Source organism: Aricia agestis, chromosome 5 (genome assembly GCF_905147365.1).
Source record: "Aricia agestis chromosome 5, ilAriAges1.1, whole genome shotgun sequence".
Classification (NCBI taxonomy): Eukaryota; Metazoa; Arthropoda; class Insecta; order Lepidoptera; family Lycaenidae; genus Aricia; species Aricia agestis.
The window spans coordinates 2,877,178-2,891,150 of record NC_056410.1 but is presented as its reverse complement, the minus strand read 5'-3'; the positions used below and the strand labels follow the sequence as shown (position 1 = coordinate 2,891,150).

The 13,973-nt window shown below is 44.7% G+C and overlaps 1 protein-coding gene across 1 annotated transcript in view; it reads right to left on the bottom strand.

Annotated features, from left to right (window-relative positions):
• Positions 1-2,215: 2,215 nt before the first annotated feature.
• Positions 2,216-13,973, bottom strand: part of LOC121727044 (probable multidrug resistance-associated protein lethal(2)03659) — a 30,121-nt gene continuing 18,363 nt past the window's right edge. Inside the window, exons 18-31 of the mRNA XM_042114722.1 lie at positions 9,320-9,470; positions 9,011-9,084; positions 8,801-8,829; positions 8,503-8,642; positions 7,936-8,062; positions 7,532-7,682; positions 5,711-5,947; positions 5,414-5,523; positions 5,223-5,337; positions 4,430-5,099; positions 4,219-4,309; positions 4,076-4,134; positions 3,787-3,874; positions 2,216-2,383 (exon numbers count right to left, since the gene is read on the bottom strand). Coding sequence (XP_041970656.1) covers positions 2,327-2,383; positions 3,787-3,874; positions 4,076-4,134; positions 4,219-4,309; positions 4,430-5,099; positions 5,223-5,337; positions 5,414-5,523; positions 5,711-5,947; positions 7,532-7,682; positions 7,936-8,062; positions 8,503-8,642; positions 8,801-8,829; positions 9,011-9,084; positions 9,320-9,470 — 2,099 coding nt within the window. The 3' untranslated portion in view covers positions 2,216-2,326. The remainder of the gene's footprint in view (positions 2,384-3,786; positions 3,875-4,075; positions 4,135-4,218; positions 4,310-4,429; positions 5,100-5,222; positions 5,338-5,413; positions 5,524-5,710; positions 5,948-7,531; positions 7,683-7,935; positions 8,063-8,502; positions 8,643-8,800; positions 8,830-9,010; positions 9,085-9,319; positions 9,471-13,973) is intronic.

The following is a 13,973-nucleotide window of genomic DNA, read 5'->3' as shown; positions in this document are numbered from 1 at the left end:
ACATTCTCATGATTACCATATTTAATCAATGTCCTTTTCGATGAGGCCGTTAATACACACACTGGCAAAATTAGAGGAACATAGGTAAAAAGGGCCACAACTTGAACTCAAGTGGGTCGGGCTGAGTGAAATCCTTTTTTATAGTTACTAAGCTAATTTAAGAAATAAAATATTGAACAAAACTGGCAAGTTGACAGGTTTTTATAGCAATTATGCCCTAATAAGTGTTTTTCGATGATTCACGTTGTAAGTGTTCCTGATAAGAATGGCGTTTTAGCGGGGTGCAAGGTATGCTCAGCTTATTTGATTGTTTGGTTTTTGGAAGAACACATTGCTTAGATACAAAATTAGATTTCCCAGCATCTGCGACAGCTAGAGTTGTAACCACGATAGAAAAAGGTCACACCTACCGTTCGGTCAGTCAGGCCTTAGGTGTGTCGGCTTCCGTGGTCCATCGTAACTTTCAACGCCACAGAGAGACTCGATCTTATGTTCGGAGACGAGAACAAGGCAGATATCGGGTAACAATGGTTCAGGATGACCATTTTGTAAAGAAACAAACCTTGAGAAATCGACCTCAAACTGCTATGCAGACACGAAACCTGTCGGAACAGGTCCGAGATGTGCGTGTAAGTGATTGTACAGTAAGAAGAAGACTTATAGAAGTTAAATTAAACTCAAAAGTGCCTGTAAGGGCACCAAAACTTGAGACTGGACACCGAAGAGCCAGGCTAAGATTTGCGCGTGAACATCAAAATTAGACAAGTGAGTGAAATCTTGTGCTGTACAGTGATGGGAGCAAATTCTGTGTAGGTACATTTGGTTGACAGGCAATAAAGAATGTGGATAAATCGTAAGGAACGCTATAGGCCATCAAACTTAACGGAAACAGTGGCCTATGATGCAGGCTTCGTAATGGTTTGGAGTGGCATATGATTTGGAACCCGCACGAAGCTGATGATTATTGATGATGGTACTTTGAGAGTACAGGGCTATAGCACAGCCATCCTGGAACTGCATGGTGTGCCTTTTGCACAGTTTTAGGTAGCAACTTCAATTTTATGCACGTCCATAGAGTAAAAAAAATCGGGCATTCATGGTGTGCCTTTTGCACAGTTTTAGGTAGCAACTTCAATTTTATGCGCGTCCATAGAGTAAAAAAATCGGGCATTATTACCTAAACGATGCCGGCGTAGCCCAGGTGGAGAGGCCAGCGCGGTCTACGGATGTGGATCCGATTGAAGACATGTGGCACATAAATGGGTGAACGGTACGAGTTAAAACTCCGGTCCAAAATGTGTCCTGGAGGAGTAGGAGAATATCCCACAGGAAATGGTTGACAATCAAAATGCAAGCATGGAATGGCGTATCCAGGCGCTCTTGAGATCCATAGAAGGCATTACACGCTTTTAACATGACATTTCTTTAATAAAAATGGAGAATTTAACTTCAAAACTTACTACTGAAATTTCAAAGATTTTCTTAAATTTTGATTTTTGCCGATTTTTTTCTATTTTTCACGTTTTTATGCCCTAAATTTATAGAAAATTTATTTTTTAATAATCAATTAGTACCTAATTAAATAAATAAATATATAAAAAACAGTGAACAATTTCCAAAAAATTTAAAATTTTGTTCTGTTCCTCTAATTTTGCCGGTGTGTTTATGAGCCCAAACATGAAACCTCCACTTTGGGTTCATACGAAGCTCGGTTCCTATAGAATCCAGGTGATGCTGCAGTAGCAGCATGTAAATATTTAGTGTTTATCTACTTCTTACTGGTTGTCGCAATCAAAATGAGCCCAAACACGAAACCTCTGCTCTAAGTTGGCGAGGAGTTGGATATCCTATTAATTACCAGGTGATGCTGCAACACCAGGTCAACTTTCCATTATTATGTGTATACGTATATTGTATATTCACAACTAGAATGAAATATAAAACCCATCAAACGACTACAAGTTGCTAACGGCCTTTCATGAACCAGATAAACCCTGGTTGTCCAGCACTGAGCAGGCTGATGAAGATGAATTATAGCTAAGAACACTCTCGATCATGTCAGCTTTCAAACAAAAAAAACTAGATCAAAATCGGTCCACCCGTTTAAACGCTACGATGCCACGGACAGATACACACACAGACAAACAGACAGACAGACACGTCAAACTTATAACACCCCTCTTTTTTGTCGGGGGTTAAAAATAGCACCATTTTAGTAATACATAATATCTATTCCAGATTAATTAAACAATATAATTAATGGCACGTTTCGAGGAAGGGAAAGTTAATCCGTTTTGTCACGTTGAGCCTGTAATTACATGTTTACTTATACTTTGGTTTTATCCGCCTGGTCTGCTTTCATAGCTTCCATTGTTCTGTAACTCTGAAAAAAAAAAAGATTGTTATCGAGAATCGAATCAGCTCCATCTCAACAGCTTTCATTACTTCCGACCATAAAGTTAATATACCTAGCGGAATTGAGAAATAAAGGCCTGAGCAAGCGAGATGTCACTATCAGTAACACTGCGTGGTAAAAAGAACCCAGAACCCTTTTTTCATCTGTTTTGACAGTCAGTCTGCACTTATCGGCACGTTGACAATTTAAGCTCTAAGAAAAATGTATGTAGGAACATCATTTTCACGCACACGTAAACAGATGTAAATCAATTTCGGTTTCGTTTGACAGCTCGGGATTGTTTCTCTATTCCGCTAGGTATATAACTTTATGCTCCCGACATATACAGGGTGCAAGTAAACCTTCCTGCCAAATTTTTTCCAGGGCTTAGGTATCATTAGGAGAGTCCATTTAACCAAAAAGAAATTGGGTGTTATTATTTTTTAATGACATATTTTATCCCATTTAAAATCGTTGCAGAACGGTCACTCGCGGCGCGGGGGGATGAGCGGGGGTGTCGAGGGAGGCGCTCGCGCGGGGGCACGTCACGCGCGGACGACGCGTCGTGTCCATTAATTGTGGTGTTTTAGGATAACTTTTGGAAGCTATTTCTCAAAATTTTAGTACTGAGTGACAGTGCCGTAAATAGCCTTTTTTGCGCCCTGTGCGAGCTTATAACTGCACCCTTGTTTTTAACTGGCTTCAAAAAAGGAGAAGGTAATATGTTCGGCTGTAGATTTTTTTTACTACATTGGAAAACATCTCTGGGGCGAAGCGGGAAATACTTATCGGGAGCAATTGGAAAGAATAAGAGTCTGCCTGGTCTGGCCATTCTTGCGCCCCCCCAGAGTCTACGCCCTGTGCCTGGGCACCGGTGGCACCGCCCTATTTACGGCACTGCTGAGTGATTATGAAAGAAAAAATACGTGTATTTTTATTTTTAACAAGGATCAGTATATCAAAATTTAACGTCACGCGCTGACCACGCGTCGTGTCCATTAATTATGGTGTTTTTAGGATAACTTTCGGAAGCTATTTCTCAACATTTTAGTACTGGGTGATTATGAAAGAAAAAATACGTGTATTTTTATTTTTAACAAGGATCAGTATATCAAAATTTGGCAGAAAGGTTTAATTGCACCCTGTATACTAGCGCAAAATCGTGCTGCCGCTAAATCAAAATTGTATAAGTTTCGGGGCTGCAGTGTAAGAGCATAATATTATTTGACCGTCTATACAAGTGCAGCGCATCGTTTGTTTTGCCTAAAACAATACTAATGGTATCCAGAACGGGTTGATGTAAATGCAATTTTGTATGCGTTTAGAACGCAAGGATTATAGAATTACAGAATAATTTCAAAACAATAATATGATAGAACTTGTCAAGTTACCTCTTTCGCCATTTCGAACAGCGTTGCGGCAGTCTCCGGCCCGGCCTGCTCTACGAGGGACTTGAATATACCCGCGCCCTCCGCCAACCTGATATTGTCATTGCAGAATACTTCATTAACAACTTTCTTTATGAAAGGAAAAGGAAAAAATATAAAGTTATAAATACTTAATTAAGTTTGTTACGTTAGAAATAAAAACTGGAAGCTGTAGACCCAAAAACTATATGTTATAAGGGTTGACGGTTTAAAGAAATTGAATTCTGTCTTGGTACAACTTGAAACAACTCACCGGCAAGTTTCCTCCATATCGTTACTACTCGCGAAATGTTCTGGTATCGTTTGAGATATCTGGAAATATACAAGAGGATTTATGTCTTTACCGGGCAAAATAATAAGTATTGAGTAGTGACTTATTGTCTACTCAGTACTCACCTGACGTTTAAATGATCTTTTAATAGGGGTACAGTCGGAACGGGTTTTTGTCAGCAGTTCATACGGGTGGCCAGTTTCTGCTACACGACCTCTGAAATATCGAATATTTTTTTAAAAATACAGAATAAGGACACGTAGGCATCATATTGAAAATAAGATGCTAGCCTCCTAAGGCGACAAATACATATAATGTTACAAATAAGTATCTCACTTGTCCATGACGATGACTCTGTCGTAGTCCATGACGGTGTGCAGGCGGTGCGCGATGGTGAGCACGGTGGACGCGGCGAACTTGGTGCGGATCGACGCCTGGATCGCCTTGTCCGTCTCGCCGTCCACGTTGGCCGTGGCCTCGTCCAGCACGAGCACGCGCGGGCGGGCCAGCACGGCGCGCGCCAGACACAGCAGCTGGCGCTGGCCGGAGGACAGGTTGCCGCCGCCGTCACCCACGCGCCAGCTCAGGCCCTCGGCGGCGCCCGCGAGGGCCCCGAGCCCCACCTCCCGCAGCGCGGCGTGCAGCTCGGCGTCGGTGCGCGCCCCCATCGGGTCGAGGTTGTCGCGCAGCGTGCCGGCGAACAGCGCGGGCCGCTGCGGCAGCGCGCACAGCCGCCGCCGCCACGCGCGCAGCCCCGCAGAGCGCGCGCGCACGCCATCCACGGCCACGCCCCCGTGCGTGCGCGCCAGCACGAACAGCGCGGCGATGAGCGAGCTCTTGCCGGCGCCCGTGCGCCCCACCACGCACACCTTCTCGCCCGCAAGCACCCTGAAGTGCACGCCGCGGATGGCGTACGCCGGCTCCTCCCCCGCGCCCTTCTCCGAGGAGGCGTCCTTGCGAGGAGGCTTCTCGTACTCCAGCGATACGTCCTCGAAAACTATTTCACCTAAAATGATAATTCCTTTATGAATGTTTTATTTTAGACACTATCGCACTTAAATCAGTCGATAAACTGAATTCCTGGGCTATTCAAAATTGTTGTTTTGAACAAAAGTGCTAAGTAAATTACCTTTTTCTGGCCACGTTTCAAAGTTTAAATTAGGATGATTTTCCTTTAGCGCCTTCATATCGGGTTCGAGTGGTTCTTCGGACGGTAGATTAGCGTATTCCAATATTCTCTCCACCTGACATAAAACTTAGTTGATTTTTTAAGAAATTTTAACCATTTTTTATCAGTATTTTCGTAATGGTTTAACTTACAGATGTCATCTGGTTCTCGACCTCGGCGGTCTGTCTCATGCCGAGCCGGCAAATGTTAACCAGACTGATCGCTTGCGTGATCGCCAAGCCCACCGCGCCGCCGAGGGATTCTGAAATATTTAATGTTTAAAGCAATACTAAAAAAGTAAAATGTGCATCAGCTGTAATGTAAGATACAATAAGGCTGATGCAACTTAACTTTTTTAGTAAAGTGTAATTTGTCTTTATGTATGCCCACGATGGAGGTGTTAAAATGATTTGAATCTTCGTTTCAGTTACAAAATTTCCTTAACCTACCTTCTCCAACAAGCAGGAAGAAGCTGAAGGTGACAACAGCGAGGTAGACGCAGCAGATCATGTCCATCCAGAAGCCGAAGGCCCTGTTCGCGGAGACGTAGAGGAACCAGGCGGCGGAGTGCAAGTCCTGCAGCTTGTCCAGCTCGCGGCACAGCGTGCGCTGCAAGCTGCCGCACGACCTCACAGTAGTTAAACCGGACACCGTGCTGTTCGCGTGGTTCAGCACTTGGCTCTTCGCTGAAAATGTAAACAATTGTTTCTACTTCTATTATTTATGGCTGGACAATTACAAAGAATAATGTTAGCGGACCCCTAGACGATCAATTCCATTGCGCAATATCACACACAATATTTATTGAACATCTTATTTGACAACAAGATTGAAAGGCGGGCGCGTTCAATATTAACCCTAGATGGTCAATAACATTGCACAATACGAGATATTGCACAATAAAATTGATCGTCTAGGGGGCGCGCTTATAATTGAAATGTCAAAAGATATTGACGTCATCAGCGAAAGCGTGTATATTTTGAAAAAAAAAAATATCCGACTGCTCCAGGAGGGTTATGTTTTTCGAGTGTATTCCTATAAATAATTTTTTTCGCACGCTATAAAGCATATACTTAAGCGGGCCCCTAGACGAGCAATTTTATTGCGCATTATGTATTACGTAATATTATTGACCGTCTAGGGTTGACATAGAAACATCGCGCGCGCCTTGAAGGCGAATTCGAATTGTCAAATAAACTGTTCAATAAAATTGAAGCGTGATATAATTATTGTACGTCGGCCTTATTTATCATCAACATTAAATTTATTATTTATTGCACTAATAAACAGCCATCATGTTTGAAATAATTTTAAAAACTAATTTAATAAATAATTTGACGCTGTGAAGCTTCGTTTAGATTTTAACACTTTCACAGTCCACCATACAAAAACAAAATCTAGTCCCTCGAGTCCACTCCAATATTTATTTATAATGGATTATAAGTTTTTTTTACTTTATATTTATATGCTCCTATGCTCCTATGCTTCTTATTTTTCTATGCTTTTTTCAGTGCCAATGCATCCTTTTAGATACATGGACTCCACGGTGACCACGTTTTCGTATCCGTTTGGATACCGTGGACTAGTGATGTAACGGATATTCGCATTCGCATTCGCGAATATCCGCGTATTTTTCAATATTCGCATTCGCATTCAAAAAGGAAATTATTATATGCATGCATATGAAATAATAATACAATAGATAACACTTAGATATTTTTATTAAATTATACTTCTACATTCTAAATTAAAGCCTCATTTATGAAAAAAAGAACTACAGAGATCTTATCAAATCTAACATTAATCAACTATGTAAGGTTTGCATTCATTTAGTAGTATATTATTACTTTACTATCATAACTACTACTAAAAAACTAAACAATTATTTGAAACATAAAACTAAACTCAAAACACAACTTTTAGAATGAACTTTCTGTGACTAAATTCATTCAATTAACCAATATCGGCTCGGCTATGTTCATTGAACATGGCCGACACGAAACGTCAAACCTGTCAAATATTTTATACGCGCTTTTTTTTAAATTTTAAAATATTCGCATGTGCGAATGTTGAAGATAAATATTCGCAATCGCATTCGCATTCGCGAATGTGAAAAATCCAACATTCGTTACATCACTACCGTGGACTGTGAAAGTGTTAAACAATATTAAGTACGGCATTCATAACTCAATACCCATTTTTGTGTTAGCACACAATTCTTAACAGCGTTTAATTTACGTAGTCCTGAGTTGAAATTGCTATAGCCATACCTATAGCCTCCATCCTTTTCAGTTCGCGGCTGGTGCCGATGTAGTAGGACCTGATGAGGTAGAGCAGAACAGACACCGCCGCCGTCGGCAGCGCCAGCCACCAGTTCACCAGGCATACTACCACAAGAATGGCAATTATTTCTAAAAAGAACTGCAAAATGAATCCCAGTTAAATCATGCAGGTGAATTGAACTTTCTACCTGAAAAATAGTTACAAAATCTGGTGATTTGCAGTTTGTTTAGTTATTTCTGAATACATAAAATATGCCTATGTCCTTTTATTATCATTTGCAAAAATGGTGAAATAAAGTCTAGCCTTATGTGTACTTTGTTTGTAATTGTCAATGGCCTATATATGGGGGTAATTAAGATAATAGACAATTTTAAAGCGTTTGTTAGCTTACCCCAAAGCAGTCTACTAGCGCGATGGGTAGCAGCGAGTCCACCTGCCCCATGTCTTTGGAGAACCGGTTAAGGATGCGGCCAGACGGGTTGTGGTGGAAGAACCACATCGGCGCGTTCGTCACGCCCCTGCAACAACACAGATGGCGTTATCGTGTGCACGTATGCATCTGCGTGTAACCTATAGCGTACTTGCGTGTGCAAGCTGCGTGTTTATACGTGTGTCAAGCATATTATGTGTGTGTGTGCGCACCTGAACATGTTATCGTTCAGCGCGACGGAGGCGCGGATGCAGGTGTTGTAGAACACTAGAAGCTTGTTCCACGTGAAGAACACGCACACGCCGATCAACGCCGCGTACACGTACACGCACGCCGACCGCGACAGACCGAACTGTGTGTGTGGGCGCACCTGAACATGTTGTCGTGCAGCGCGACGGAGGCGCGGATGCAGGTGTTGTAGAACACCAGCAGCTTGTTCCACGTGAAGAACACGCACACGCCGATCAACGCCACGTACACGTACACGCACGCCGACCGCGACAGACCGAACTGTGTGTGTGGGCGCACCTGAACATGTTGTCGTGCAGCGCGACGGAGGCGCGGATGCAGGTGTTGTAGAACACCAGCAGCTTGTTCCACGTGAAGAACACGCACACGCCGATCAACGCCGCGTACACGTACACGCACGCCGACCGCGACAGACCGAACTGTGTGTGTGGGTGCACCTGAACATGTTGTTGTGCAGCGCGACGGAGGCGCGGATGCAGGTGTTGTAGAACACCAGCAGCTTGTTCCACGTGAAGAACACGCACACGCCGATCAACGCCGCGTACACGTACACGCACGCCGACCGCGACAGACCGAACTTGTTCGCCGTTATATCGGTATATTCGACTGAAATCAACGAAGACAATTAAAATGTCCAGAAAGTTCTTGTGATGTAGTTTATATAGTTTTTAATATACTATTTAATATTTATTGTAATCAAACTAACATTAACGCGCTAAAACTATCATTTATTGTCGTTAACTTAAATGAGCCAGCCCAAAAATCGCTCTTTTTTTAATTTACTTACCTGATTCCGTTTGATTGTTCTCTTGGAGGCTTGAATTGGCCAATTTCATGCTGTAGGATTCTTCCAAATTGACCCTAGGATAATTATTTTTTTATAAATTAACAAGTAATTTTCCAGAAGGCACAATAGATCCTAAAGAGTCGAAGTGATGTCCAGACATACGGGCTGTAGAGACTCTAATCTGAGGGTCTAATGAAAGCATTTAGGAGGAAAAAAAGTTAATTTTTAATTTATAAGTTCGATTTGTGTTAATAGATAAGTGTTATGTAAGTACATTCTAGGAAACTGTGTTCTTTGTCTTATGCTTACCAGTCTTTAAGCCACACGTCACTGGCGCTGTAGAAGAGTTGCGCGACGACAAACAACGCCAACAGTATAACGACCGTGCACGCGCCTCCGCCGCTGCGTATGTACTGGACGTACGTGTCGCGTTCTACTGAACCCTTTGTTTGGGTTTCACCTAAAAGAAGTTAGAAAAAAACTGTTAATTAATCTATAGTTAGATACTATAGATTAATTAACAGACTAAAAACGACTAAAACGATATTGATTTTGGTTGTCTAGACAACCAAAATCAATATCGTTTTAGCTTAGCTGGAGTCAAGTAATTAAATACTCCAAAATACAACCAGAGGGGTTAGTGCGAGTTTTATTCGATCATACGCATCGAGCACGTTAACGCGAATTTATATGGAATCAAAGCAGTGCCATCTACTGGCTAACGTGGATACTGCTTTGATCCCATATAAATTCACGTTAACGTGCTCGATGCGTCGGATCGAATAAAACTCGCACTAACCCCTCAGTTTAACATTGAATACTTTTATATTGTAGAAGGAATTTATTAAGATTTATGAACAAATACACAACACGAGACAGGAGGAAATAAACACCCGCATCCAAAACACCTTAGGTAGCGAACTCACGGCGCGGTTTTTTCCCGCGCCCGCCGCGGTTGCGCGCCCGCGCAAATGAGCGGTTTTATTTCAGAATCACGAGACCACTGATTTGTGCGGGCCCGCAACCACCGCGGGCGCGGTCAGCGCCCGCAAACTCGGCGGGCGATAATCGCAAGACGGGTGGTTTCTTACGATCGCCTACTAAACTAAAGCTGGAACGTTCACAGTAGGTACTCACACTTATGCAATTTCATTATACAGTATGTTTAAAAATATTATATAAGTTATCGTACAATCTGCGTACGATAATAATATGGTATCAAACATCGTACTTAGGCACAAAATTATCGTATGTGTACGATAATGTATTGTTACGTGCTAGGGTTCGAGGATTTGGAGAGAAAGACCTGGTGACTCTCTTGAAGACTTTATTAACACTGCACTAAACACTAGGTCACAACACTTAGCACTAAGTCCAAACACTAATCACTAGGTCCAATCACTAAGCACTATCACTGTCCTAGGTCGTAGCCAAGTCGCAGGTTTCACTGGTTCACTATTGATCACTTGTCGTCGCCTCGAAGATCGCTCAGATCCAACTGAACTGGCCGGACCTGCCTGCGGCTTTTTATATGGCGAGACGAATTCCAGAAAGTTCCCGATTCACGTAAACAAGTAAACAACCGTGGGAACTTTCTCGGAGGCTCGAGCATGTACCACAATAAAAGCAAAAAACGGTAAACACGTAAACAAACATTGGACCTTTCTAGAAGGTTCGAGTATGTACTTGCGCACCTCATGCCATCTAGTATTGAGTAGGGGATTTATGTTGTCTGTGCTCCCTCGGTAAGTTTCGCTGGTTTGTCGCTAGATGGCACCACATGTCCGTATACCGTGTACCGTAACACTACTCCCCTCTTAGAGATGCTCGTCCCGAGCATCTTTGTTACTGCCATGGTAACGCGCCACGCTGTTCCTACGACTACTCCTGGTCTGTGGTCCCTTTACAGCAGCGCAAGTAATACATCTGTGGCACCAATCCTGCACATCATCTCTCCAATGCAACCAGAAGAATCGTTCTCGCACTTTCCTTAGCATCCTCTTGACACCTAGATGACTCCCTGATACGCCCTCATGTATCTCGCGGAGAACATCTGGTACTGTCGCCCTTGGGACAATTATCTGAAAATAGAACTCTCTGCCGTTAGCCTTCTGCCATTTCCGGTAGAGTATTCCGTCCTGAAGTATCAGACTGTCCCATTGCTCCCAGTACGCCTTAGTGACAGCGCCAGTGGGTGCAACCTCACTCCAGATTGGCTTTACGTCACCCCGTTTCTTCCATGTGATGATGTGCCGAAGGTCGTCATCTCTTTCTTGAGCCTTTCTCAAAGCATCATTCTTCAAGAGACCCAAGGGACTTGTTCTCGTTGTTTCTCCGCTCCGTGCCTGGGAGGTAACAGTTACCGGGGCTTTCTCCACGTCATCCAGTATCGCCCTTTAGTCCTGGATTCTATTCGTTTCCTCTTATCCCAGGCACGGGACGAAACTGCTTGCTTCCTCAGCTCCTCTATTTGTTTCTCGACCCTTTCCATCCTTGCCATGTGGGTCTTCTTCTGCGGGCAGTTGAGCTGAAGATGACCCCTCTCACCGCATTTATAGCACATGACTTCAAATCTTTTCCTTGTGGGAGCCTTAGCTTCTTTGACTTCCTCAAAGACCTTACGGATCTTATGGGGCTGCCGTATGTCATGGCGAACAGCCTCGAACTCCAAAGCGTGTGCCAACGCTTCCTTCAGCGAGGTATGATGACCAAGCCTTACTGCAGCTCTGACCTCTAGGTCTTTGATTCCGTCGACAAATCTTTGAACAATATTCGTGTCGACCATCTTGTTGTCAGCTCCTGGGTATGCCTTCCTGACGAGTTTTTCAATTTCCAACGCCCATTGTTGAAGCCCTTCTTCTGAGCGCTGAACTCTGTCACGCAGTTGGGCACGGAACACGTGCTCCAAGTGTCGCTCCCCGTATCTGGATTCCAGTGCCTCCATCAGGTCTTGGAACCCATTTCCCATATGTGGCAGTGCCTCCAGGACCGACAAAGCTTGCCCTCTGAGTGCAACAGTGAGAGCGGTCAGACATTGCTCCTCCGTCCATCCGTTTGCGGTAGCAACAGTCTGAAATTGCCGACGATAAGCGTTCCAAGAAGTAGTGCCGTCGTATGGCGGTACTTTCACGCTTGGTCCCTGCACCACCTGCACTACTCCGGTAGTTCCACTAGACACCCCAACTCCTGTAGTTTCAAGGCGCACTACTCTCTTCTCGCAATTCAGTGAACCCGGTTTTCAAATTTTCCACAACCGACTCTAACCCAGCAACTCGTTCGTCCATTACGTCGACATCTTTTCGAAGCTTAACCACCGTGTCACTGACATCCTTTATAGCTCCAAGCGCTTTTTCTTGGAGGTCTTTTTGTTGCTCTTGTGATTCTCGAATCGCTCTGATTTCAGCACCTAGCTTGCGTTCTTGTGACTCTTGTAAAGCGCCGAGCTTACGGTCTTGTGACTCTTGTAAAGCACCGAGCTTGCGGTCTTGTGACTCTTGTAAAGCGCCGAGCTTGCGGTCTTGTTACTCTTGTAAAGCGCCGAACTTGCGGTCTTGTGATTCTTGCAGAGCCTGAATTAACTCAATTAGGCTTTGTAATTGAGGAGCCACTTGAGGGGCCGCAGAAGCTACGGGCGATGCATGGTGGCTGGAGCCAGCAGGCAGGGGTTGAGCAGACGAAGCTCGGTGGGCGGAGCTAGTGGGCGTGGCCTGAGTGGGCGTGGCCTGAGTGGGCGTGGCCTGAGTGGGCGTGGCCTGGTGGGCGGAGCCAGTGGACGTGGCCATGCCCAAAGTGGGCGGAGCCTGCGGGGCGTGCCCAGTGGGCGGAGCCAGTGGGCGTGGCTTCACCCAAAGTGGGCGGGGCCAGTGGGTGGAGCCTGTCCCTCAGTGGGCGGAGCTTGGTCCCCAGTGGGCGCGGCCTCCGCAGCTCGTTGTGCCCTTGTCCTGACACTCCCCTTGAAGTCCTCTCTCGGAGTCAATGGCATCTCCAAATCTCACTTCCGACACCAGTTGTTACGTGCTAGGGTTCGAGGATTTGGAGAGAAAGACCTGGTGACTCTCTTGAAGACTCTATTAACACTGCACTAAACACTAGGTCACAACACTTAGCACTAAGTCCAAACACTAATCACTAGGTCCAATCACTAAGCACTATCACTGTCCTAGGTCTTAGCCAAGTCGCAGGTTTCACTGGTTCACTCACTATTGATCACTTGTTGTCGCCTCGAAGATCGCTCAGATCCAACTGAACTGGCCGGGCCTGCCTGCGGCTTTTTATATGGCGAGACGAATTCCAGAAAGTTCCCGATTCACGTAAACAAGTAAACAACCGTGGGAACTTTCTAGGAGGCTCGAGCATGTACCACAATAAAAGCAAACCACTAAACACGTAAACACGCAAAAAAAAAACGGTAAACACGTAAACAAACATTGGACCTTTCTAGAAGGTTCGAGTATGTACTTGCGCACCTCATGCCATCTAGTATTGAGTAGGGGATTTATGTTGCCTGTGCTCCCTCGGTAAGTTTCGCTGGTTTGTCGCTAGATGGCACCACATGTCCGTATACCGTGTACCGTAACAGTATGTTGATCGTGCCAGCTTTAGTTAGCTGACCTATACGGCTACTGCGATAGCCCGCTAAACTATCGCAGAGCGCGCGGGCGCAAACCGCCAAGACTGCGGGCGACCGCCGCCCGCCGGTGCAGCGGGAGCCGCAAATAACTGCGCCTGCCGCGGGCGAAAAAAGCGCCGTGAGTTTTGCTTTCGTTTTTTACATACAAAACAGGATTCTACGAAGGCTGCGGGCCCGCAACCGCGGCGGGCGCGGGAAAAAACCGCGCCGTGAGTTCGCTACCTTACGATGCAGCGCGGCACTTCATGGAGTGTTAGCGTCCAATCTCCTAAGTAGAAAAAGTAAGAACGCCATTTACAAGTCTGTAATAAGCCCAATACTAATGTACGAATG